At 41.4% G+C, this 26,007-nt stretch overlaps 4 protein-coding genes across 6 annotated transcripts in view; 2 read left to right on the forward strand and 2 right to left on the reverse strand.

Moving 5' to 3' along the window:
- Nucleotides 1-6,870, forward strand: part of cep104 (centrosomal protein 104) — a 62,067-nt gene extending 55,197 nt beyond the window's left edge. Inside the window, exons 21-22 of the mRNA XM_083768738.1 lie at nt 3,888-3,975; nt 4,764-6,870. Coding sequence (XP_083624864.1) covers nt 3,888-3,975; nt 4,764-4,909 — 234 coding nt within the window. The 3' untranslated portion in view covers nt 4,910-6,870. The remainder of the gene's footprint in view (nt 1-3,887; nt 3,976-4,763) is intronic.
- A 1,860-nt stretch (nt 6,871-8,730) lies between these two features.
- Nucleotides 8,731-11,990, reverse strand: b3gnt7l (UDP-GlcNAc:betaGal beta-1,3-N-acetylglucosaminyltransferase 7, like). The gene is made up of 2 exons (XM_083769509.1): nt 11,242-11,990; nt 8,731-10,234 (listed from the first exon to the last, which is right to left on the reverse strand). Exons 1-2 carry the CDS (start codon nt 11,643-11,645, stop codon nt 9,382-9,384), a joined length of 1,257 nt encoding a protein of 418 aa, XP_083625635.1. The 5' UTR covers nt 11,646-11,990; the 3' UTR covers nt 8,731-9,381.
- A 1,395-nt stretch (nt 11,991-13,385) lies between these two features.
- cUnh1orf174 (chromosome Un C1orf174 homolog) lies at nt 13,386-20,858 on the forward strand. Of its 3 annotated transcripts, XM_083770216.1 has the most exons (4): nt 13,386-13,705; nt 15,264-15,320; nt 15,442-15,813; nt 18,596-20,858. In XM_083770216.1, the coding sequence occupies exons 1-4, from the start codon at nt 13,694-13,696 to the stop codon at nt 18,737-18,739; spliced, it is 585 nt and encodes a 194-aa protein (XP_083626342.1). In that variant the 5' UTR covers nt 13,386-13,693; the 3' UTR covers nt 18,740-20,858. The 3 variants fall into 3 exon arrangements, with proteins under 3 accessions (XP_083626342.1, XP_083626343.1, XP_083626341.1); XM_083770217.1 differs by lacking the exon at nt 15,264-15,320; XM_083770215.1 differs by lacking the exons at nt 13,386-13,705; nt 15,264-15,320 and having other exon boundaries at nt 15,328-15,813.
- dffb (DNA fragmentation factor, beta polypeptide (caspase-activated DNase)) lies at nt 19,084-25,913 on the reverse strand. The gene is made up of 7 exons (XM_083770213.1): nt 25,758-25,913; nt 25,478-25,604; nt 24,897-25,082; nt 23,267-23,346; nt 23,001-23,174; nt 21,938-22,038; nt 19,084-21,840 (listed from the first exon to the last, which is right to left on the reverse strand). Exons 1-7 carry the CDS (start codon nt 25,893-25,895, stop codon nt 21,597-21,599), a joined length of 1,050 nt encoding a protein of 349 aa, XP_083626339.1. The 5' UTR covers nt 25,896-25,913; the 3' UTR covers nt 19,084-21,596.
- Nucleotides 25,914-26,007: the final 94 nt, after the last annotated feature.

Consider the following 26,007-nt stretch of genomic DNA (forward strand, 5'->3'; position numbering starts at 1 on the left):
AATAATATAATTAATAATAAATAAGTACGTAATACTAATTTAATATTTGCTAATACAACATGCTGAGAGCTGGTAGATCTGTTATTTTCACTATTACAAATAAATACATAATTTTGTGTTAATCGTAATCGAGGCAAAGATTTTAGATAATCGTGCTATTGATTTGAAGTCATATCGCCCGACGCTGGATGGGAGACTATTCCATAGTTTAGGAGCAGCACCATTTTGGGGGAACTGAAAAGATCTGTTGAGTGGATTACCTACACTAGTGAACTCTGAGTGGAGTTAAAGGATCACTAATATATTATTGGGCACATTTAGGACTTTGAAAACAAAACATGAAATGTTTAAATCAATTCTGTATTTCTTTTATTTATTTATTATTATTATTATTATTAATATTATTAGATATTTTTGGCATGCGCAGTACTGCTTCCGTAAGATTGCATTGGAAAAACTGGGGAAACAAATCGTACTGGCTGACAAACAGGCGTCAAACAACCGCTTTGTAAGCGGCTGTTAAAATGTTAGGTGCCTATCTTAAGTTTATCAACTACTTTTTCAGAGAACAAGAAAAGGAAAATGTACGATTATTGTTAGTGCCAGAAATGTGAGAGGACGAGATATATATTGAAGGATTAACACATATTGTAAGCAGCAAAAGCTTTACGGTAAACTAAAATAGCGGTACTTTATTCTAGTATAATAATCACAAAAAGCAGAGTGCCTTTTGGCATAGGTTTGCGTTAGAGGAAAGGTCATGGGTTCACCATAGGGTTCATTCTCCAAGGAGCATGAATGCCCGCGGTAACGTTTAAGCTTATGAGATGTAATTTGTGCAAAGATATTTTAGCCTGAGCCTGGCTTTAGAGGAAAGGTCATGGGGTCACTCAAATTGTTGGGCTCCATCCTCTGTGGAACATAAATCCACTCTGTCAGTCCAGCCATTACATTTGAACATACGTGTACATACGTGTACATTTTAACATTGTGTGCAAGTGTCAAAGTCGGCCTAGCGAGCCTGGCCACGGCTGCTGAATGTAATGTATCCATATCTCTGCTGTCGGGAAGAAACCACCCAACTCCAAAACTTTTCAGGACATGAAGAAAACCTTATGTTTTGAAAACAAAGCAATACTGCCTCATCAATTGGGATTTGGGTGGCAAAACAAATACATACATGACTCTTTTTGATACAGAGACAGTCATGGCGGCAAGACTAACTGTTCAGGAGAGGATTTTTTTTGTTTTTATCCAAAATTAGTTAATAGCACAGGCAGAGTCTTCACATACTAGAGCATTTCTGAAATAAGTGTCAGAGCTGAAATCGACATGAATAAATATGAAATAAATGCTTAAACAGATAGCTTTGGTGTAATGTTATAGTCCACAGAAGTGAACCTTTCAAGCCTGTTTTCTCAACTCTCTGTTTCTCTGCAAGACATTACTCTATAAGCCATATCTCCAAAACTGGTATGTCAAACGGAACAACCAATATGTCAATTTGAAGCTATGATTCCCTGCTTTCATATGACATGAAAAGAAAGATTTAATTTAAGATTTAATTAAAAATAAAGTTCAATGACTTCGCCTCGGTCAGAAACGGTCACATATGAATATGGAGGTCCTTGACATGAAAATGTTTGGGCAAGAGACACCATCGTACTGCAGAGTATGAATTCGGTTTTTAGAAAGTCTATATTTACAGGATGTTAAGGAGAGAACACACAAGAAGAAGGTCCATGATAGTTAGGATAAAACTTCACCTTCCTCCTCCTGTCTCCGAGTCTCCTCTCACAGCACATAGACACAGCAACTAACTAATTCTAGGCTTGAGGTGCAAACAGGTGTATGGGGGTAAACGGCAGCACCATTGTTTGTATTTAAAACACTTCAAAAGAGGAGAAGCATGAGGCCTATGTGCCCTGTGGCCTGTTTTCATTCAATCTCTTCTGTCATCCCGAGACAAAGAAAATATGCTCACATTCTTCAGATCCTGATAGTTTAACGAGTATGAAAGGCCACATGTATGGACTTGCTGTTTGGAACACTTCAGCAGCAGTTGACGGCCTTTACATGATAGTTTTGCAAAGTTTCGTATTTCTTTTTGTGTTCTCGTACATGCACTAATTATGCATAGAGTAATTATAAGAGTAATTATTTTTACTTGATTCACAATGCTGTTAACATAATTATTAACCCTGGCATCCCTACTTTTGGCCAGATTTTTTGCACAAGCTCCCAATGCGTCATTGTGTGACTTGTGAGCTTGTAGATGAGCTTCTAGTTGTTGTACGGTGAAATAGGAAATAATATAACTTGTTTCCATACACATGGAACTTTATCTTTTTATAACATTCAGCAATAATAATAAGATTATTTTCATAGAGGTTTAAGTCTGGTGTTGGTTAACATTGGTTGCCCAGCCACCCGTAATATTTACAAAAATAATTGTGGTTACAATTTTCATGATTCAAGGTCAGTGATTTGACCAAGAGAGCATAAAACAGGAGGCTTTAATTGTCAGTGTGGGATGCAAAACATTATAATGCCCTATCGTGTAACATATATAAATAAGGACACTGGAGCAGCTCAGTCATATCTAATCCTTGGTGTGCATTCACTTGCCCCGTGATTGAGAAGGGAAAAGCAGGTACGTAACGGTGGTGGTGTCCCCTTTCCGCTTCCTCCTCTCTCGGTTGTCTAGGTTCCATTGTTGGCTTCCTAATCAATATGTGTGGCTCGCCTTTCGGGTCCGAGTCTCCTTTCTCTACCGAAATCAAGGTCTAGTGGCTTCGTCTTGTGCCCCCATATTGCCAACAAGGTGGCCCAGCTGGAATTTGAAGCCTCCTATTGGAGTCAGCGACTCAGAAGAGGCAAATGTTGAGTTGACCGGACTCTTGTCGGTCTACTCTATTAATCTACAGTTGTACACTATTAATCGAACAGTTGCGCAACACAACATATTAGGTATACATTCTAAGTGGTCTCTCCTATGTTATATGTCCATACCATACTACTGATAGATGATCTTTAAAGCTTTTCAGGCTAAGGACCCCTTAGCTGAGAGAGAGATGGAGCAGGGACCCACCCCAATACATATTGGATTCATGTTAAAGTGTATTTCCACACATAAACCACTTAAACTCTCAATACTTTGTGAACTTGACCTTTGGCTCTGTACCAAACCAGAAATACATGCTCACGGCTATTTTAGGCTAATGTTAATAGTAACAAATTAAGTCCCTGTTGAAGACCCCTGTAGTAATGAATACATTATGTAAAGCATATATATATCTCATTGTATTGTACCTTATTACTTCTTTTGGATCTCTACTTTTACCTGTATCTGTGTTTCATGCCTTCTGCGGTTACTGAATCCCCATCGTGACCAGCGAAGGCCCATATGTATCTATTTATCTATCTACATTCACACATCCGCCAGGGGCATCGCACTCACCCCATCGCTGGAGGAATAATACCTGATCATCAACTGAACTTCAAGTTGAACATGAGTTATTTTCATCAGGCGATTCAATGAAGTGTAAATCATCACCTTCTAACCCAACCGTACACCCCCCATATCGAAAAGGTGGCCACCACTCAGTGATACACACGATATATATGCAGCCCTCCCTCCTTCCCTTCGCCTCTCACAAGCTTCATACCTCCAGCTAAAGGAAAACTCACACAGGGCAGTCAAACTCTCCCAAACGCAGGGCACCAAATGAAAGGCTCCAGTGTTAGTAGTAGCGGGATGGCCATTAGGGCTCTGACTGGGCCTGCAGTCGCCAAAGCACCCCCCCCTCCCAATCCCCCAACTCTCCCTGTCAACTTGCATGAGAGTGGAGCAGACTTAACTGAGGTATACTTTGTCCCCCTGCTAGGCCTGGAAGGCTCACCTTATGGGCAGGGAGGGCTGTAAACAGAACTCACGGAGAACTGTGGTGGCCCAGAGAACGCAGCCAGCACAAGGTAAATCATTCATCCACCCATCCCCCCCAGTCCCCTCCCCTCTCTCTCTCTCTCTCTCTCTCTCTCTTTGCCCCCCACCTCTCCAAAAAAGCTCCTATGTGTCAGCCAAAGCGCTTGTTGGTTAAAGCCTGCAGCCTTTCCATGGTGGAAGCCTTGCAGAAAGCTGTTGCATACACTGCAAAGTCATTTAACTGAGAGTGCACAGAGGTAACCAAAATGGACCCATAAGTGTCCGACTGGTTACATCTGTACACTCTCTGAGTGACAAACGGATACATTAAACACTGATTGTACTGTATAGAAATGCATGACTTGAACGATACTAGTGTGGGCTTTGATGTTTCCGAGCGTTTGTGTTGTAAACTAGGTGTTCTGCACATATGACACCGCCCAGAGATTGTTCATTATTGAAACGGTGAGGTTCAGGGATGTTAACAATGTTTTATTCAACGGCCGTTAGTGCTGGCTCACATGCACACGTGACACGTACATCATGAAACCTGTTGCGTCACCTCTGTTTACACCTGCTTTGCGGACAATGGAGGCTGCTGTTTGTTGCGTGTAGTTAGTACACACAGTTCCCGTATGCTCGCCACGTACATAACTGCTTCCACTACTGTGTGTGTGTGTGTGTGTGTGTGTGTGTGTGTGTGTGTGTGTGTGTGTGTGTGTGTGTGTGTGTGTGTGTGTGTGTGTGTGTGTGTGTGTGTGTGTGTGTGTGTGTGTGTGTGTGTGTGTGTGTGTGTGTGTGTGTGTGTGTGTGTGTGTGTGTGTGTGTGTGCGCGCAGGCAAACCTGCCAGTGGGGCCAAGCTGAAACAGGCCCGGTCTGTGGGGGCCAGAGGAAGGCCCATGGGGAGAGGCAGTCGGATCCCTGCCCTGGCCCCCCGGACCAGCCGAAGCCAGGCCAGCCGTCACACACCGGGCAAGCGGTGACACTGCACTTCCATAATACTGGCGCCTTCCACATCCGAAGGAGGAGGAACCCCCACAATCCACGTAGGGCAGGGTTTGCTGTAGAGTTAAATGTTCTACTTCCAATTATTCGTCTCCACTGAACAAAGAACAATCACCTCCTGGCTTTGGAAAGCTTTAATTAAACCACGCCACTGAGAAGTGTGGCAAGGGACTTGTTTGGCCAAAAATAGGCGATCTACAAGCTTACAACGTGTTGCATTGTGATGCGTTGTAAGCTTAATGGATCGACTATTTTCAGCCAGTTGGAGCTGTTGTTCCCGACGGGAGCCATTCTGACAGGCAGTGCTCTGCTCCCTGAATGTATGAAAACATGAAATGTACTCATTCACAGCCTGAGAGGAGCTTAAGCTTTGCAGTACACTTGTTTACATTGTTCATTTATTTTCGTAAAGTAACTTTATACTGGTGTGAATGTTGCATACTGTTAGTCTTTAGCACTTTGCCAAAGTTATTGTGCTTCACTGAATCATCTGTTCTCGTACGTATGGACTGGATTGAATTATATATTTTATGCTAAATGTCTATTGACAATCTTAACGATACCAATACAGCAGAGTTTTTATATGCTGTAATCTAGTGACTTGAATTTTGTACTAAACAGAAGTACTAGAAAGAAAATGATTGGAGAAAATGTTTATATAGCCTAGCTCCTATTTCTGCTTTTCCAGCATAAAATATCTAATTTTATGGTTTATAAATTCAATTAATCATACTTTATGAGCAGAATACTGTGCTTTATAGTATTGCAGTGGCTGTGATTCACATTTTTCTGTCAGTAAACTCTAATGAAATGAAATTACATAATTAAAGTAAAAAGATATTTTGCACACTTGCATATCCGTGGTCATAATGGCGATATACTTAACAATAGATTGTTAATTTTCTTGTGCATTTTCACATCAAAGGTTTCTAAAAGTCTAATCTTAATTACTTCCTGTCCAACTAAAATGTACTGCATTATTTATTACATCAGTAAGCTCTTTCCATTAATAATGAATCATGATTTCATTCACCTGTGTGATCCTCCACATACAGCTGACTCTTGGGCTGCTACAAAGCTAAATTCTTCATCTAACTGATTCTAAACGTAATCGGTACACTAAAATATGTATCTGAAAACATTTGAGGTGAGAAATGGGCAATGTTGTAACATAAAGTGTCTCAGCACTGCCTCTTTCTCTCCCTCACTCTGCACAACGAGAGAAATAAAGCTAACAAAAAAGTGTGATGTCTTTAATGAATAAAACATTTTAACCAATCTGTATGTTATATAGTAGTATGTACAAGAAGTACATCTGCAGTGGTTCAGGTTGATCTCCCTACTCTTCCATTGAGAAATGTAGACCCTGTTGTTGGGTGGGATACCTACTGCTCTGTCTGAATCTCTCTTGGATGAGCAGTATATATTTTGTTTCCCATAGCGGGAGACCCGGGTTGCAATTTTTACCTCTCTCCATCAGGAGAGGACTTAAAGCTTACAAATTGTAGGTTTAAGAACAGCATTTTTGGGCATCTACTTTGCTGATAAACTTTTTTGATTTTCCAATAGGCCTGTTGTTATCTCAACATTCATATGGATTAAATATTTAATAGTGCAGTGGAGCATCGCATTGTTGTGCTATGTCAGTCAGCTATGACTTTGCATATGAGATGTTGTAACAACAAAAACTGATGCGCAACCTCTTTTTTTCTCATTCATGTTGTAACAATTGTTACACATTCAAACCAATCCCTTCCTGCTAACACTAACACTTCTGCTTGCATTGATATGGGTCTGTTTCTTAATGTACAGTATGTGTGTTAAATGGAACCAAATGGATTCGCTACAGTATATTAGAAGATGCATTGTTGTACTTGTCGCTGAATGTCTTTCAGAATGACTTTTTATGTCCATCTATGTTTGTTCAAATAAATTGTATTGACAGTAGTTTCCTAAGCCAAGCAGTTACCTTTTTATATTTACTGCACAATGGACACCATTAACTAGTTCTAAATGACAGCTGAACAACCCTCTCCACCCCTCTGTCTAGCACTCACTATCATTACATTATGGTTGACGATTAATTGCAATTAGCGATTTAATCTTTTGAAAACAGGCCTATTGGTCCAGCAGATTCATTTATACAGATGAACGGAAACGATTCCAATGATTATGCGAATTAATTAAAATGGAAATAGGAATACTCATAATTCAATTGTCGTTCAGACAATTATAATTGTGACTGGCCTAGCAGAATTACTGTATAATACAACTCCTATACAGAGAACATATTATTTAACAATTTATTGAAAATGTGCAACAGACATTAAACAAAATACTGTAGCCTCTTGCTACACAGATCTTGGGGAAATATAATTTCAAAACGATAATGTGTGCTGGTTTCCAGCAATTTATTAAGGACACATTCTGCTTGAATTCAGTCACATCACCGTAATTCCGCTTCCATATTCTGAGAAAGCAGCATGGTTCCATTCCATGCATTGTCTTCTAGGGTGAGGAGAGATTCGTTGCAACAGGAAATCTGCTGTGGTCTCTCTGAACTAGGTGAAAACTAGACATGGTAGGCTATTCACGAAAGTGACGTGGAAAACCACATCACTGTTTTTGTGAATTCAGCGTTAGTATGAGGGTCGAAGCATTCAAACGCCTCATTCTGTATTCATTATTTACACAGTTTTATGTACACCTGTACACATACAAGCATCTACAGCAGTAGATTCATTAACATTCTTTGGTTTCTCTACAAATCACATTTATTTAGACAAAACTACAAAATGACAATACAACAATATATTAATTATAAAAACATTTGATTTTGACAATTTTGATATCCTATTTATCCTATATCCTATAACTGTATGATAATCTTTATTCTAAGCAGTTTACCTTCACAGATAAATGTGCAATGAGTCGCCTTTAAGGCCAGTCCACACCATTGCAACTCCTGCAACATGCAACTCCTTGCAACCCCAAATGGCAGTTGCAAGAAGTTGCATTGGTGTGGATTGGATTTAAAACAGTGTTGCAAGGAGTTGCATTGGTGTGGACTGGCCTTTATAGTGTAATTTGATTATCACACTGACGCCATCAAAAGTAAAAGTACGGTAACTGTACTAGACATTCAAAATTTGACCGGGCTGTGCATCAAGTTGACATTTCATGTGCTAAAATGTCTGGTTTATGTTTGGTTTATGCCATGCAATATTTTGTTGCTGTTGGACCTTGTTTCTCCATATTTCATCTTTTATGTTGTATATATCTTTACGATAGTGTCCCACTGGAGTAGTGACAATAGCAGATCTACAAGCTCAAAATGTGTCACATTGTGTGCTTACAGATTGTAGATAGGCCTATGCTATTTTCACATAAAATATATGTTTCGCCTATATGTCATTCTCAAAATAAGGACGCCAGGTTGAAAGTGGTTTCGCTTGTCTGTGGGTTCCATAAATATTTAACCAATGAAAAGTTTTAACAAGAGCTTGTGACTATATATATAATTGGTACCATTGGAACACTATTTATTATTTTCCATTTCTTGAAAACTGTTTTGGACATAGCCTACAAGGTTTCTGCCTGACAGACAACAGTTTACAGTGCATTGTAAATTTGCATTGTAATATTTTGGCTTGTCACATGATGTGGTCTACTCTCGTCTATACGTGTATAGAGTGTCAGCTCTCACATCCAGGGGGTAATGGAAAAAAGCGGTAGATAAGGGGCTTTTCTTTTGCAGTTCCTTTTTCCTGTGAAAGTGTATGTTGTCATTTTTGATAAACAGTTATCTCCTAACCTCAAAAATGCCTGACACTGTGATGTCATCTCCCCACGTTGTCCCAGACTGCGCAGACTGGAGAGGGAGAGGCTGACAATCTGACATTAGCTTACATATGATTTATTATTATTTTGTGAGCTGTTAACCCCAACCCTATACACACTATTTTGAAATTCTGATCCTTTGTCTATTCTGACATTACAGAATAGACAAACAACCTCCAAATCAAATCTATCAATCATGAATTTGCGTGTCTAGAGCCCAGGGGAAATAGGTAAAATACAGTACTGCTCTCCAACTTTTAAATGGACAGATAATTAGAATATCATAAAATATCACATAAAATATCACACAAATGCACGGTAGCCCTTATTGTAAATTTACCCTGAGGGTTAATTTGAGAGGGTACGGATGGAACCAAATGGAGCCTTTTCATTCTGAGGGTAGGTCTATACAAATGGAACCAAATGCACCATAACCTATTGTGACTCGTGAGAGTTTACAAATAGAAATAAATGGTGCTTTTTGGCTCCATTTGGTTCCATTTGTACAATCTCAGAGTTAAATGAACACTCTGGACTTTACAGTGTATGTAGTCCTGTGTGCTTGTGAGGTGAGTGTGTGGAGTCTGAGTGGGATGCATTTTGACCGTCATCACATGGAAGTCCTCTTTGCGCAGATGAGGTCCTCGCTGTGCACCACGCTCCACATCTTGAGCAGGTCCTGCGAGCTGAGCTTGTGCACCACAATGAGGTCCTTGTAGAAGCACGGCTCGCTGTTCATGGGGCTGACCCTGCGCTTGGTGATGCCAAAGGTCCTGAAGCCCGGGTGCAGCTCCGGCGCCAGGCGCAGCCTCTGAAGGCACATGCCTAGAAACACGTCGTCGATGGGATACAATTCCAGGTCCTCTGACACCACGAACAGTCGCCTGGCGAGCTGGGATGACATTAGAAACCCCCCTCCCCCGACATAAGGGGGGTATGGCTTGTCATACAGCTCTTTAGGAATGTAGTATTTGCTCTGGCGGTTCCGGATGGGTATCGCCTTAGAGATGGTGTCGCCCACGAATAAGTTGGCGACTTTGTGGCCCTCGACCTTGAAGCCGATCAGGTCCAACAGATTGTTTGTGTTGACAAACACGTCGTCGTCTCCCTTGAATATGAACTCCGTGCTCGTGCAGTGGATGTCAAACCATTTCAGAAAGTTGACCTCCTTGAGTGTGAGGTTGAAGAACGTGTCCATGAAATCCCACTGCAGGATGTCCCCATAGATCTGGTCCTCGTACTGGATCAGCTTCTGGAGGTTTTTGGTGTCCTTGCCGCTCGTCGGACTCCCCAGGAGGAACAGCGTTTTGATCTTCTTTCCGTCAACGGTCCGTTCCCTGCCCCACGTCTGGCGCACGGCCTCCCGCCGGTCATGCTGCTCTATGACGGACTTGACCACCATGAGCAGGTGGACGTCTCCACCCCTACAAGTCTCAGGGTGGTTGATCAGCATCGGGAAGTACCTGCAGTAGTACAAGAACCCACATTTTGTGTTACTTATATATTTCACTTTCCTTTTTTTGTTTACTTCATCGTCTACTTGCAGGGTTATGTGAACACCCCAGATTTTAAGTTGCTTGTTTCAGTACTTATAGGCTGGACAGCTAACATTAATATCAAATATCTATAACTTATAGATATTTGATATTAATGTTAGCTGTCCCGCCCCCTTCCTATACAAACCCATTGTAACCCAACCTCGTTAGATTCGTCGAAAACACCCGTTGTTTTTTCTGGTGATTCATACTGCCGTGAGGTGCCCGTGTTCATATGACGAACCTCACGTATTAGAAGGGCAGTATCAGTCACCAGAAAAAAATATGTGTCTATCATGGTTATAGTGGAGTTTGAAGTTACAATGGGTTTGTATGGCTATAGGAAGGGGGTGTGGCAGCTAACATTAATAACAAATATCGAAATACTGAAACGAGCAACATAAAAACTGTGTGAGGTGTTCACATAAGCCTGAGTAGAAGATAAAATGACCAAAGGTTGTTTTGTTAAGTGAAATATCCCTTTAAGTTCAAATAACAGTATAGGCCTACTGCTATATATAAATAATGCAAATGCCATTACAACAGTATTGGCATTAGAATATAGCTGTCAAGCTGTGTGCTGTAGGAAATGCAAAAGTTCTGCTGATTTGTATGATGTAATGATGTAAAAAATAAACTATGTAGGCCTACAATATTTCTGAGATGTATAGTGGAAATAGCCACACACTGACTAAAAGCACTACTGACAAAAAACTAAGAAAACTGAAGTAGAATATAGGCTACAGTAAAAGTAGTAGATGTACCACAAAATTGTACAATTGTACAATCAAACACTGTAATTATTAATTACAGTGTTTGATTGTAGGCATATACGTTCAAGTTCAAGAGTAAATGCCACAGAACTTTTGGTTACTTTCCACCACTGAGTAGTAGGCCTATAGTAGCCTATTGGTAGTAGTATAGTTATAGTCTACCTGCAGTGTCTGTGTAACACGAACTGGTGGAACCTAGGATCCAGACGCTTGAACCAGTCCTTGGTCCTCACGGCCGCGTCCTCGCTGCAATTCATGACGTGCACGTCCCAGGTGGCCGCCGAGGGTGTCGCGTTGGAGACGGTGACCCGTTGAGGCGCGTCCAGCTCGTCGCCCGGCGCCACAGGAGAGAAATTCCCCACTCTCATCACGACACCCTTGTTTTCTTTGAGGGAAACACATTCCTGTCCACCGCACCATCCCGCGTCCCGGCTGCTTTTAAGACCAATAACGTCTTTATCCGCGACTTTCAACTTGTGGATCATGAGAAAGGACGCAAAAATGAGACACAAACTCAGCAGAGTTTTCAACAGACCGACCCTCTTTCTCCTGAAAAAGTGATCCATTGCTATTGCGCACAGCAGGGTGTTTTTAACACCGAGAAATCCTTAAATAATATATTACCTTTTATTGGCATAGTGTGCCAAAGGCCTACCTTTTCTTTAAGTCCCATTCGAATGCACCACCATCGTTCTTAATTTGTATCCCGCTTGAACTTAGATCCATTCAACTTGTGTCTGCGCCCGATGCCATGAGCCTCCATCCAGTGAAAGCCCCCCTCAGAGACACAATGATCTTCCATCGGAGACAGAATTGTGTCCCATCATGAACATATCCTTCATTTTGAGCAAATGGCTCATATCGCAGCTACATCTCTTCATCCTCTGTGTTGGCAGACTGAGTGGCTGCTGAGTGGCTCTGTGTGTAGTGACCCCTCCACCCTCCTCCGACTACTCTTTCCTCTCCACCCTCCCTCTTCTAAGGAGCTCTGTGACAGTTTCTCGTTTCCTCCACACATCACACAGGTGGCGGCATGGCCACCGTATTGCATAGGGACCAGGACTTGTGTTGCATTCAGACCTGGTCTAGTCTGGAATTAAAAACTTCCAGCCTAAATACACAGACAAGTCACAAGTATAGGCAGTTAGACTTATCTTGTGCAGGCTAAGATCAGTTAAATGGCAAATTATTTGGTCACATGTTAAGTAATAATACACTTTAAGTAAACGTGCATTAATTATTAGCCAGATTGTTTAATACAATTTGGTTAATTCAAAAAAAGGTCAATTTTGTCCATTGCGCACACGCACGCACGCACGCACGCACGCACGCACGCACGCACACACACACACACACACACACACACACACACACACACACACACACACACACACACACACACACACACACACACACACACACACACACACACACACACACACACACACACACACACACACAGAAGGCTTACAGTGCCCCCTGGTGTTCATGTGTCACATTTCTGCCACAACTCTGACATCAATAAATTGAAGTTGCTTGTTACATAGCTATAACAGATTAGGTAGGCTATTTTTATGATTGATTGATTGATTTAATAATTTATTAACAGATTGGAGAATTAACTGTGGACGACAACATAAATTGGACCCTATTGTATAGTTTACAAAAACTAATAGCTAATGAAAATAATACATACTATATAGGAATAAAAGTATCAGTTTCTGAGAAACTGAAAAAAAAATCACACACACGCGCGTACACAGTGTGTACGCGCGTGTGTGTGATTTATTTTGTGTACTACACACACACACACACACACACACACACACACACACACACACACACACACACACACACACACACACACACACACACACACACACACACACACACACACACACACACACACACACACATCATTTTTATATTATCTTTATGTTATTTCCTCCAAGGTGGAAAGCCTGTGGTGACACAATCGAGGTTATACTTTAATGTAGTTCCATATGGGGGGAGGCTAACATGAGGCTAATAATGATGCCAGCAGCCATGCAGCTAGCTTGTTGTTAACTAATTTCTCAAGAACAGATTGTGTGCAAAGGAAACAAACAGCAGAGGGTGCTGTTTTCCTTTTTTTGCCGATGGGTTCCCAGATTGGATGACTTTAGTAATTTATGCATCTGTTGTTGTTGTTTTTACTCCAGCGACACCGTCGTACTCCGGAGTATAAGGAGAGGAGGAGGAGGGGCGACCTGCAGTTGAACTGCGCCCTCTCTCGTGACTCACACAGAACTACCGGGAAAAGCAGCCAGGCGGCGGACAGACCACACAACACTATAACCACACCACCACGGTCACTATAGTGTCAAACAGACCAGACCAGACGAGACACCGCCTTTAATAAACACTGTCCTCTTCTCAGAATAAAGCAAGGATAACAACAAATACTGCAACAAGGAATTGGCTCACGTTGTGTTTCTACATATGGCGTGAAAGTGAAACGGACTGACTCGGGGGTCCCGGGACCGGGGTCGTGACTCGAGAGGCGAGCAGAAGCGTTCCGGTCCGACCGTCCGTCGTAGAGACTGTGGGGGTCCGCTGGCTGCGCTTGGAAATAATGAGAACGAAGGTGAGTGTCTGTTTACGTCGTTTTCTTTTTTTTTTGCCTAAAACACTAGCCGATCTACAAGCTCACGGCGCGTTCATCCGCGACACGCTGTGAGCTTGTAGATCGGCTATTTTCGGCGAGCGGCACGACTCCTCGTCGTGTGGAAAAAGACCCTTCTTTTCGTCTACTCTAGAGTACCCATCCACTGCAGTCTTCCTCGGGTTACACACGTTATTATCATACAGCTACAATCTGTTAATTTAACGACGGCTTGTAGTTGTAACATCAGAACGTCGGGAAAGTTTAAGACGTTCCATCTGATTAAAGAGACAGCAAGGCGGCGCCTCGTTTACAACGCTGTTGTTTCGCCATGCATGCATGCAGTTGCTAGTGTGTGTGGGTGTGTGTGTGTGTTCACTGACATTTACTTGGCATCGATGCCACCATGCCAAGACAGATGCCAACAACGTGCTGATTGCTGATGGGAACCAGCTTGGTCGTAAATAAGCGTTCTTCGCGCTACAAACGGTGGTGGAAAGTATCTCAGCAATTTGCAAGTGAATAAAAGCTGCAAGTAAAGTAGCCCTAGTGGTAGGCTACTGCTTGTACTTTATGTATTTTCATTTTATTATGCAGATTCTAACTACATTTGAGAGGTTAATACTGTAGGCTGCTTTCTACTTCACCATATCTCTTTGGTAGCTTTGATTATAACGTTTCTGATATGTCACAAATTGATAATATCACAAGCTTAAAGCAAATACAACACATTGGAGATTAATCAAGTGATTTCTGGCCTTTTAATGTTTACTTGGCAGTGCTTGCGCATTGCTGCTTCAACATTATCAATATGCTGTCATATATCATCAGACGGACCAGACCAATTTACTTTATTTATAGCCTAGTAGGCCTACATTTGGCTGCTAATGCAATTTTATTTTCAAGTAAAATTTGTCTTACAGAACCTTTACTTGGTATGCAATGCATTATTATACTGTATGTAGGGTGTAGGCTATACATTGCAGTATTGGTTTTAAGCCCAATTTCAACCTATATTCATATAATTGGTCCTCACGGCATGATGCTGATAAAATGGTACTTTTCTCCCCTACTCGATCTGTCTCAGAGGAGGGCTGTGTGCAGTTCAGAAACCCGCCTACCAGTGACATTGTTAGGCATGTTTTTCTTTTCACTTAAAGCAAATAAATAAGGCAACAATGGCTTATATTATAGAATGATAAGCCAAACTTGCCAGGAATAGAAAGCCTAACAGTTTCTGTTAGCTTGGATTCCCTATCGATGATGTCACAGTGGTAGGCGGGTTTCTGAACTGTCCACAGCCCTCTGACGAAGATAGGTTGAAAATATACTCTAATACAGAATTCATTTTTTACTATACAATCTGTATGGTAAACAGGTAGACTATGTTAATACAATTCGATCTCTGCAGTGGTTAGAGATGGTCTCCTAGTACTCTTCCATGAGAATTTTAGACCCGGGTGTAAGTAGTACTGTGCAATATCTCCCCACCCTGGCCAAGTGGGGATTCCATATTTTCTTCACTTTTCACCCTTCGCAGATGTCTGGTCGACTTGGCAAACTGAAGAGGAGGAGGGGCAAGTGTGTCTCAGATAAGGTTTGCATTGAAAATGGAGTGGAGAAATGACCAAAAAAACCCAGCAGCAAGCACTTTCTCAACAAGACTTGTTGAGAAATGGTCTGCATCATCGACAATTTATTTCAACTTATTTCCTCAGGCCTCTGCAAAGAGGAGAACGGATATGAAAAGACCAAAGACAGCCTGCGCAGCTTCCCCCACGGTTGGTGGTGCTAACAGCAGACAAGCACACGGTCCCATCATGGAGTCTCTCATCAGCTGTGAGTGCCACCTGTCACTGGACAGAAGGCGCTGCGCGGCGTCGCCGCAGCCCGACGAGCAGGAGGGCAAAGAGAACGACGCCGGCGTGAGGTTGGAGCCCGGTGTGTGCAGAGCAAAAGGCTTGGTGGATAAACGGGAGGCAGAGCTGATGGATGACGACGGTGGTCCCGAGAAGATCACCTTCCCGGATGATGACAGTAATCAGATTCTGCCCGTGGAGCAATTCTTTGGTAACCTTGATGTTGTGCAGGTGAGGCACTGTAGAGCAGTGGTTAAAAGGACCCCTAAATGTATATGCATTTGACCACGCGGACCCCCATTTGAAAAGACTTTGTGCCAGGAAGGGGGACCCCCATAAGAGAAGATTTGTCAAAAAACCCCCGGAAATGACAGATCTAAAAGCTCACAACGTGTCGGCTATTTTGGAAAATGTGACAAAATGGGGCTTTAAAACCATTTTGTTAGTGAACCCATGGGGGTCCCTGGATCCCACTTTGAGAATGACTTCTGTAGACTACGGTATTTACCGATACCTGGGGGAACTGGAATAAATTATTGCATTTCTGTAAACAATGATTTCCATGGAAACTTCTCCCTAACATGACCAAATGTTCACCATGTGAATGCTGAATATTGGCTGTTAATAGTATTTAAGATGCACTGATTGATTGGCCATTTAATATCAGCACAATATTGATTGTACCTAATTGCATTTTAAAAGAGAAATCTATACTTTATATTAGCTAAACTGCATTTTAAAAACAGACTTGTTACTGTAGAATTCACATAACACTTAATCCTGGGGAATAATCAGCTTATTTTCCCCCTGCATGTGACGGATTCCATCCAGGCAGATGATCAAATACCATTCCAATCTAATGTAAACATAAAAGATTTGACAACAGAACAGATTGGTGCGTACTGTTTTTGGCTTGTGCAGTCTACAGTACACATAAGGGCATTGCCTTAACCACAATTACCCTGGTGTCCCTAATCTAAATATAGTGAAAATAGCCTACAAGTGAATAAACATTGAGAGTGCCTTGGAATCCTTTTCTTTTAGCATTTTTGTTATTTGTTGTACTTGAGAAACCGAAGCAACACAGTAGAGAAGTGATCAGTGAAGCCAGCTGTGCAGTAGCGATGATTATCAAAGGCTTTGCAGAATCAGGCTTGAGCAAAGTTGTTGCACAGAGACTGATAGCAGTCCTTTTTGCTCATGTAAAATTGCTTTATTATTTGATCTACATAGTTTTAATTGTCAGTATGAAAATGTCTTAAAAAACAAACGCATCATGATTTGAAGTACATACTGCTTTCTCATCTGTGATTCTTCAACTTAAAGAAACACATTAAGCGCTTAAAAACAGTTTTAAGTCAATTTCGTCAAATACAAATAGCGGATCTACAAGCTGAACGCGTTGTGAGCTTCTATACCCATTTTTGCCAAATGTTTTCCTATTGTCGCTGAATATTGGCCTATTTTTATGGCATGTCGATGAATGTTGCTTGTCCAGAATAGGGATGCTAGGGTCATGATGGTAAAAACACCCAATTTATGTAATGTATATAGTATATGTCACAATAATGTCAGTAAAATGTTCTTTAAAAAACAACGCCACATTAAAAAAAAGTTTTACTTTTAATCAAAGAAAGAAGAGAAAGGACTCCTGCACAGTGCACACTATCTTCTTCACTTGCACTTGAAAATATATTTATTGGGAACAGGAACAGCGTTTCGGTACACAGACCGTGATCAGATCAGTGATCTGATCTGAAGATTACGTAATGAATGTCTACTGAAATATAGTTCCTGTTCCAAATAAACACATTTGTATTTTGCAGCTGAAGAAGATGGTTGTGCCGGGAGACGGGAGTACTTCTACAAGCTCATAGTCATAGTGAGCTTGTAGATGAAAAGTCTTGAAATGTGGCTCAAATCTTTGAATATATATTCTTTCAGAGCAAACGTTTTTAACTCAAATCGTTGCTTCTGGGGGATCCCTAGAACAACATATTTTCAGATGGGGGTCGGTGGCCAATTACATACTGTATAATTCTAGGGGTTCTTGACATGAAATAGTTTGAGCACCATTGACATAGAAACATAGGATTTTCACAAAGACATTTGTAGAATCGTCCTCAAAGTTGAATGATTCCACATCTACGCTACGGTATGTTCCAGAGTCAAGCTTGGAAACATTAATACATAATACATTTTGTTTCTGCAGCAATCACTCACCTTGACTGATTCAGAAGTGGACAGAGGCCATTCAAACTTAAATACATAATAAATGCGAAATACAAAGTTAATCATATGTGTACTCCTCCCAGTTATATACTAGTAGGGCATGGGTTCCCAAACCTTTCAGCCCACGTCTCCAAAATAATGCTACCATTGACTCACCCCGGAGGTAATTTTATGCACATAAGCGTGCGCATTTGTCGTGTATTAAGCCTAAGGCTATGTAGGGGTCTTTGAACAATTATAGGTATAGTTAAAATGTATTTGTAATCATTTTTACATTGAATTTCACTCATTCTGTTGAATGCATAAAACAATACACACCAGTGTGAAGTGAGGGGCGCTCTTATCATCACACATTATCTCATTCTGGCCAATCACAATTTGCGTCCTCACTTTTGTGGAAAGCTGAGCCCTAAAAAAATGGGTTTTTTTCATGACCCAAATTTATTTTGCGACCCCACAATCGGTGTCCCGCGACCCCAACTTTGGGAACCCATGTACTGGGGAACAGGCATAGATAGACCTTACAGTATGCTTCAATCACCAGACATGGGACTCCCATGACTGTCTATTAACCACTTGAACCCTAAGTAGGAGGCCTAGTATAGACCTGTGGTGGACTCTGGTAAATGAAGTATATAGGGTTTAAGTATTTAACAAGCAGGATAAAGTCCTCCTGATGTGACGAATTGACTAGTCAAACATCACAGCGATAGGATTTCCTCTCCTGTCCAAACAAGCAACTCGAAGGCAGCTGCCTTTTGCTTTTTCTTCTTTGTCACAGGAATATCTGCAAAGGCCAGCAGCCACATCCATGAGGAGCCGGAGAGAACACAGGAGACAACACTTCTATGCACCTGACGAGTCAGACAGTGATGAAGACGTGTGCCACTCTGACATGCAGTGTGACGACAGAGGAGGCAGTTAGGGTAATACTTGCCTGCTATGGAGGACACTGTGCCAAGGAAGAAGCCAAATAAAACTGACATGGTTGACCATGTGATTGTTGGAGAGATTTAGTCCATTTAGTGGCTGCAGTAATGCAATATGGTGCTATTGAAATAGGCTATGCTTCATAATGTAGTTTGGAAGTTAAAATTTTACAGGCTCAAGTTTAGTCTTTTTTGATATAAATGGCTGGAGTGTGTTAATTCTCCTGTGGTACTTTTCAATGGTTTATCTCAGCATGCCATACTGCTTGTATTGCAGCAGTTTAAAGTGTTGTGCCTTGTTGTGACTTGTGAGATTGTACCGGGGTGATTATATTTCAAACTAAAGCAGTAATGGGCACAAGATGGAGTTGCTTTGCAAGATAAACCCCACATTGGAACAGCTCAGATAATCAATTGTAAATGAAAAGGGTCGACCTTTATAGAAACCACCAGCCTTGTCACTAAATTAGATACAAACATGAAATGCTTGATTCAAACAGCTTTTTCTAGCCAAATAAACAATATCTTCGTTCAATGCCCAATTCAAGCACCAGGGTTCACTAATGTCCTGCATACTATGATGTTTTTTCATTTTAAATTTCAATCAAAGAATCGATCCAAAATGCAACTTTTAATATGGAAACTTTAATGCTTATGACCCATTGATCAACATGTCTTCATATTTCGTAAGTAATTATTAATTGGCCTGAGAAAGAGAACATGCTCCTGTGTAACATGCTCCGTGTTCGTTTCCAGAGGGACTTAAAAGAAAATTGTAAGCCGTGGTTTGAATCCATTCTATCATAACAAAAATTGCATACCGTATGTATAAAGATGTGTAGATCAGCATTAATTTTACTACTAGCCTGCTATTCCGACGCACTGCCATTCCGACGAGCTCAATACTAACCCTAAACGCACGCAGAAGCCACGTAATCGAAATGGCGGTGCGTCGGAAATTCGGAAAGCAACTCTGTTCCCCAATTGTTACTCTGTCGCACAACCAAGTATATAGATCTTAAAGGAGAATTCCATGCTAGAAGGCTTTCTTACCTTTATTTGTAGTTGTTACGTCCCCACCAAAGAGGTCCAGGTGTTATTCTGTGCAAAAGTGCATTATTGGCTATGTCCCCTAATATAAGCCCTCAATGGGGGTTGGGTTTATGTGCTAATTCGCTTATTTCCATCGAAATAAGTAGTAAAGTGTGCCACTTGGGATACTATTTACATTATGAAGAGAGGATACATACAAAATAAATTGATTTTTGAGCGATGGAAATAAGCGAATAACACAACACCACATACAGTAGCCCCACTCAATTCAATGCAATTCATTGAGGGCTTATGGTAGGGGAAATAGCCAATAATGCACTTTTGCACAAAATAACACCTGGACCTCTTTGGTGGGGACGTAACCACTACAAATAAAGGTAAGAAAGCCTTCTAGCATGGAATTCTGGAATTCTCCTTAAGTTAACACTGGCTCATTTAGCCACTACATGGTTCCCTCAGTCAACACCATGTTTTACCATGATCTTACATGAGTGATGCAAAAGGGCTACTCCAAAAACACTGGCACTAAATGTTTTGTTGATGATTGGTGGCCTGAAGATCATATGAAGACATGATTTGTGTGAAATGTAAATTTGTATATAGTTATGCATCAATTGAGACTAAAGATATTTGCACTAACAAAAATATTGTTTATATCTGCTAAGGTAAATACTAGTGCACTATTGTGTATATATTGTTGATTCATATAAACCCAGCAATCAGACATTCAATATATTTTTGATAAATGGTTTTTGTATCGCCTGTTAACAAATGCCTTATTTATGCACAGTGCTTTTTGTAGTTTGCTATGCAACTGCCTGATGGAATGAGAAATATAATTCCAGTAATAATTGTAGTGCAAAACAATGCATTTTATTATCACAGTACCAATACACAGAGCACATTATTTGACTTTATTTGAAGAATAACTTTCTGGCTAAAAGAAAATCCCATGACACTTTACATTTAAAGCTCCAGAGATTAATTATTTTGTTGTCGAGGTATGTTTTTGTTGCTTTTTATTACAAAAATGTACAAATAAAATAAATGATGAAACACTTATTTCAAATCCTGTGGTGTTTAATTCTTAAATCCCTTTATCACTAGCACATGATGTATGTAAATGATGAACAAAGAAAAGCAGGCCAACAAATTCTGTAGACCAGCTGTTTAAATAATTGTCCGGAGCTGATAGAAAAAGCAAATATCACGGCCACAAATGTCAGAGGATGTACTGTAGGCGTTTTACTTCTTGTAAGTTATTGCAAGTCAGAAAAGTAGATTTGATCGAGTCAAAAGTAGTAGGCAAACATAAGTTGAGGTTGTAGAAAAAATGACATGAAAAATGCCATGTCAAAGAAAGCTAATGGGGTCAAGGAAAGGGTTGTATCCATTCTGCCTGAATGGATACAAGATCTTACATCTGTTAACCAGCATTGTAAATTCATGTCAACATGTACGTTTCACAGTTCATTTGTATATTAATGATTTTCTTAAAGTAAAAAACATAATTGTTAATTTGCATAAATTAATTAAAAATAAATCATTTTCTAAAGAAAAAAGAAGACCCGTCTGAAGTGAGTGGCGCTGTACTGTACTTGTGCTTTATGTACTGTACAAGCCCTCATACCTGGCCTTTGTGTGTGTGTGTTAGGCTGGGCAACAGTGACACTTGGTGGTGAACAAACGCTATAACGCTATTTCCGTGCTCGGACAGACCCAGGGACCCAGCCAGGGACAGAGCCAGGGATACGCATAGCTGTCTATAGGAGTGGTTTTGGCACTCAAAAGTGTAGAATGCTATTTCCTGCGTAACCGCTTCCCATTTTTGATGGTCTTATCTGTTTCTATGGCCCGTTTGTAGATATTTTTCTTCTCACAGTGCAGGTTGTGCTGTCCTTTCTTATGGCACACAATGTGAACAAGCTTCAGGTTTACTCTGGTGAACAGCAGACTGTAGAAATAGTCCATGTTGATGTCACAGCACTTGTGGTCACAGAGAGCGTCCAGCAGGTCAGGGATGATTGCTCGTTTCTTTTCAATCCTAGAAATGCATATTTTACAATATTTGAAATGGCAGTTAGAGCAGGTAATGTCCCAACGGTAATGGAGAGCAAGTTCCGGAATAAAATGTCACTTACATGTGATCCAGATTCCATGTGCTGAAGACCACCCTGCTCTCCTGGTTGCCATAGGGGTTGATTGAGTGGAATGACGTGCATGCCTCCTCGTCGAACGGCCCCTGAGGTTTGTGAGAGGTACAGTCATTCAGCTTATATAGGACTCAAGAGTTTCCTATTGGCATTCACTACTTCGATCTTGAAAATCTTGATACACATCCATAAATGCTGCCAACATAAGACACTTTGCCGACAGCAAACTTATGGCTCTATCAGTCAAACCATGTCCTGCTCTTGCTGTGCTGTAGCATTATTAAACCCATGCTCCTGTACGAGCATCTGTTATTTCATAATGCTGCCCTCACCAGTAGAAATGAGCTCCTGAAAATCACTACATTTTCTAAAATAAAACACTGGCACTGAGTACAGAGCACTGACCACGGCAAAGGTTCCGTCTCGCAGCATTACTAACCCTATCCGCATGCGAAGCCACGTAGTAGGGAGTAATGGGATGTCGGAATTATGGGCAGTCCTTCTGACCACAGCACACTACCCCGGCCACCCCTCAACCCATGCTTCACCCTCCTCCCGCTCTGGCTGCAAATATAGACAACTATATGTCAGCAATCAACTTGACCACTTGAACTCATGTATGTATGTATGTATATTATATTTGCAGAACTGTAGATCTGCATTCTGCAATGTTCTGCAAATATGTTAAGTGTAGAGGGAAAACGGGAGGGGGTCTAGTATAGAGCCCAGTGGGGCTCCGTTCAACTAAAGTATAAATGGTTAAATAGCCTGGGCTCAGGTCAGTTACAGCGTGTCACTGACCTTGTGTTGTGTGATCTAGTTTGTTTATACCGTGGGCTTGGTTTGAGTCTGTCTTGTGTCGAGTGTTTGTTTGTGCACAGACCGTGAAAGCTAATTTCCTCCATAGAAGCACAATAAAGATTTCATCTGAATCTACTTTGATAATCTGAAGTGTATTCCAATATTAACGCGTCAGCCTCCTAGACATGCATTAAAGCGTGATAGTATGAAGCTATATCTGCCTCTCAGTCAGACTATAATAATCCCTCACCTGGCATGTGAACCATCCAGCCCGAGTGCAGAAGCGGTCCGGCTCCTCTTCAGTCCTGTCGAAGTAGCAGCCGTTGTACTTGTCTTTTTTTAGCTTGTCTGTCAGCAACTCCGCCGCTGCCTGGAACTCTTCCCTGGGTTTATTTTTCTTTATGGTTTTCGCCACATCAGCCATCTAAGTAGACATGCAAAACTGGTTAAATAAAATGTAAATTAAACATCTGTAGAGAACTGTTATACATTAGACTTAAGAGACTTCACTGTTACCTCTCTCAGGTAGCCACGCATCCTGCTCTCGCAGTTGTACTTCATGTAGGCGGACTTGGTCTTGAATCGAACATTGACACCTGAGACGAAACCTCAGTCAGTAAGGTCACACACACAGATGGATAAAAGGATACTTTAAAGCAGTGGTTCACAAACTTTTTAGCCCGTGACCCAAAAGAGAAATGAGATGTTTGCCCGGGACCCAAACTAGTGAAAATATAGCATATCAGGGGCACGGTGTCACAGTTGGTAGTGCTGTCGCCTCACAGCTAGAAGGTCCTGGGTTCGATTCCCGCTGGGGACGCTGTGGGCACTGGCGGCGTGTTCCCTCCTCCGCGTCATCAGTGCCCATACCCGAGGTGGGGGTTGGCGATAGCGCCTTTCTGTGTGGAGTTTGCATGTTCTCCCCGTGTCCCCTAGGGTAGATACCCTCACAAAAACATGCCGTAATCCTGGTCTCTAAAACTACCTCCCCCTGGCCAGCCGGGGCGCCTGATGGAGGGGAAAGGAACTGGTCGGAATAACGTGTCCCTTCCACGCGCTACGTCCGGCCGGGGAAATTCCCCTCTGTCAGGTGTAAAGAAGCAGCTTGGACTCCTCATGCATAGAAGGAGGCATGAGGTCAGTCCGCTGCCCCCCCAGGTTGGCAGAGGAAGTGTAGCGCCCAGGATTACATTAGATAATTGGCACTGGGTGAAAAAGAAAAAACTGGGTTACAAAATTGTGGGATAAAAATTAAAAAAAAAAATATATATAGCATATCTACAAGCTCACAACACGTCGTGAGCTTATACTTCTTAAACCGTTGTTTTCTAATTCATGGAATTTCTTAGATTTTTCATCAATTTCTTGGAAAAAACGCTGAAAATAAACACTGAATAATAATTATTCAATAATATTCAACAAAATGTGGGAAAACAAAAATAAAGGGACCCATATAGACATGTGTCCGACCCACAAATGTGCCCCGACCCAGTGCTTTTTCATGTCAAGGACCCCCAAATTGACACTAATTAGCCTGCGGACCCCCATTTGAAAAGACATGCCAGGGACCCCCATAAGAGAAGCTTTTTTCGACTCTATAGCAGTGATTCTCAACCATTTTCATTTCAAGGACCCCCAGTTTGACATGCATTAGTCTATGGACCTGTTGAAATGAAGAAAATGCCAGCACTCATTGTATGTCCTTTTTTATCTATGGACCCCCATTTAATGACATTTCTATCTCTGGGACCCCCAATATAGAGGATATGCGCATGCATAAAGTGAATGGGAAATCGAGTGGCAAAGTGAATTTAATGTTGTTTAACATAATTTAATGCAATCAGATTGACTTTTCTGTTTTGATGTAGGGGCTATCAAGGCCAGAAAAGTATTTTTTTGCCACTCAGTAGGCATTCCCGCATAACTTCCGGGTATGATGATGATGTCTCACGCATACCCTCTATATATTGTAAAATCAATGTTAATTTAACTCTGAGTTACAGACCCATAAGGGTCCATTTGGTTCCAAACTATCATTTAGCTGGGTACCCCCTGGAACTCCGTCAAAGACCCCTGGGGGTCCCTGGACCCCACTTTTGGAACCACTGTCTGCTATAAAGTATGACCCTGCACGGGATGGCCTTACCTTTGAACCAACCTTCATCGTCCTCTCTGTTTTCCAGATCAGAGTTATCCTGCAGGTGGCAGAGGATTTCACCCAGGAGTTTACGCGTCTCCGGGGCTGACTCATCGGTGAGAAGTTTCCTGGCTTCCTGGATGAGACGGTCGGCGTGTCTGTCTGTGCTCAGCAACTGGCTCAGACCGCAGACGGCTGAAAACAATGTAAAGTCACTGACTCACTACATGGCAGAATGGTAGTACAGATAAATGGTGTTTTAAGCATTATGCTATACTTTAGCTATTGGAAAATAGCTATGGAAAAAAAGCTCAGCGCTTGTAGAATTGCTTTTTTTATCGTCTGAAAATGTGGCGCAAATCTTTTAATATATATTCTTTCAGAGCGAACGTTATTTAACTCACATTTTGGTAGCCTACATTATTTGGGGGGAATGTTATTACAGGTTTTTGTACTTACTCTAAGTGTAATAAAGCATATAAAGTCGGTAATAACATGTAATACCTACAAATAATGTAATGAGTAATTACTACTGATAATGTAATCTGTAGTTATTACATGTTATTACAGGAGGAAACAGCTGGACTTACATCCACCCCATGTCTCGTTATCAGAGAGAAGCACAAGTTCCACATTATCTGGAAGAACGTGGAAATATTCCTCTGTCACCTCAGTGCCGTCTTCATACAAGCAAACACGGTGTGAGCCACGGGGTGCCTGGAAATAAGAACAGAACAGTGATGCTTAAATTAGGAGATAAAACATAACTTAGCAGATGTACAAGCTCACAGCGAGTCCCATCGCGAGGCGTTGTGTGCTTATTAGAGATCTCTATTTCCGTGCCAAAAGAAAACTCGCGCTTTAACTTACTTGCAATAGCTTGCAGGATTTTTTTATCAACTCCTTCAGGTTTTTTGCTGCAACGCCATATTTTCTATTTCCATGGAGACTCCTTATTTTAACGGGTTTACAGCTCTCTCTTCCAAAACAACCAAACATTGTAAACATCGTTACCTTATTACTGCTTCGACTTCCGCGGTAATGCTGTTAAATACATCGAAACTGTAGTCTCTTGTTCTGTTTTGTAAACAACCCTCCCCCACCAAAGGATACACACTGC

Source organism: Protomyctophum parallelum (assembly GCF_964188405.1).
Source record: "Protomyctophum parallelum genome assembly, chromosome: 7".
Lineage (NCBI taxonomy): Eukaryota > Metazoa > Chordata > Actinopteri > Myctophiformes > Myctophidae > Protomyctophum > Protomyctophum parallelum.

Excerpts from the sequence above, each read along its gene's own strand:
- b3gnt7l (XM_083769509.1), bottom strand. The coding sequence starts at position 11,645 with ATGGATCACTTTTTCAGGAGAAAGAGGGTCGGTCTGTTGAAAACTCTG. Across the intron at positions 10,235-11,241 it reads GTGTTACACAGACACTGCAG|GTACTTCCCGATGCTGATCA; the intron begins GTAGACTATAAC and ends GTACTACTGCAG.
- cUnh1orf174 (XM_083770215.1), top strand. The coding sequence starts at position 15,334 with ATGGAGTGGAGAAATGACCAAAAAAACCCAGCAGCAAGCACTTTCTCA. Across the intron at positions 15,814-18,595 it reads GTAACCTTGATGTTGTGCAG|GAATATCTGCAAAGGCCAGC; the intron begins GTGAGGCACTGT and ends TCTTTGTCACAG.
- dffb (XM_083770213.1), bottom strand. The coding sequence starts at position 25,895 with ATGTTTACAATGTTTGGTTGTTTTGGAAGAGAGAGCTGTAAACCCGTT. Across the intron at positions 22,039-23,000 it reads CTGGATGGTTCACATGCCAG|GGGCCGTTCGACGAGGAGGC; the intron begins GTGAGGGATTAT and ends CACAAACCTCAG. Across the intron at positions 21,841-21,937 it reads ACATGGAATCTGGATCACAT|GATTGAAAAGAAACGAGCAA; the intron begins GTAAGTGACATT and ends ATGCATTTCTAG.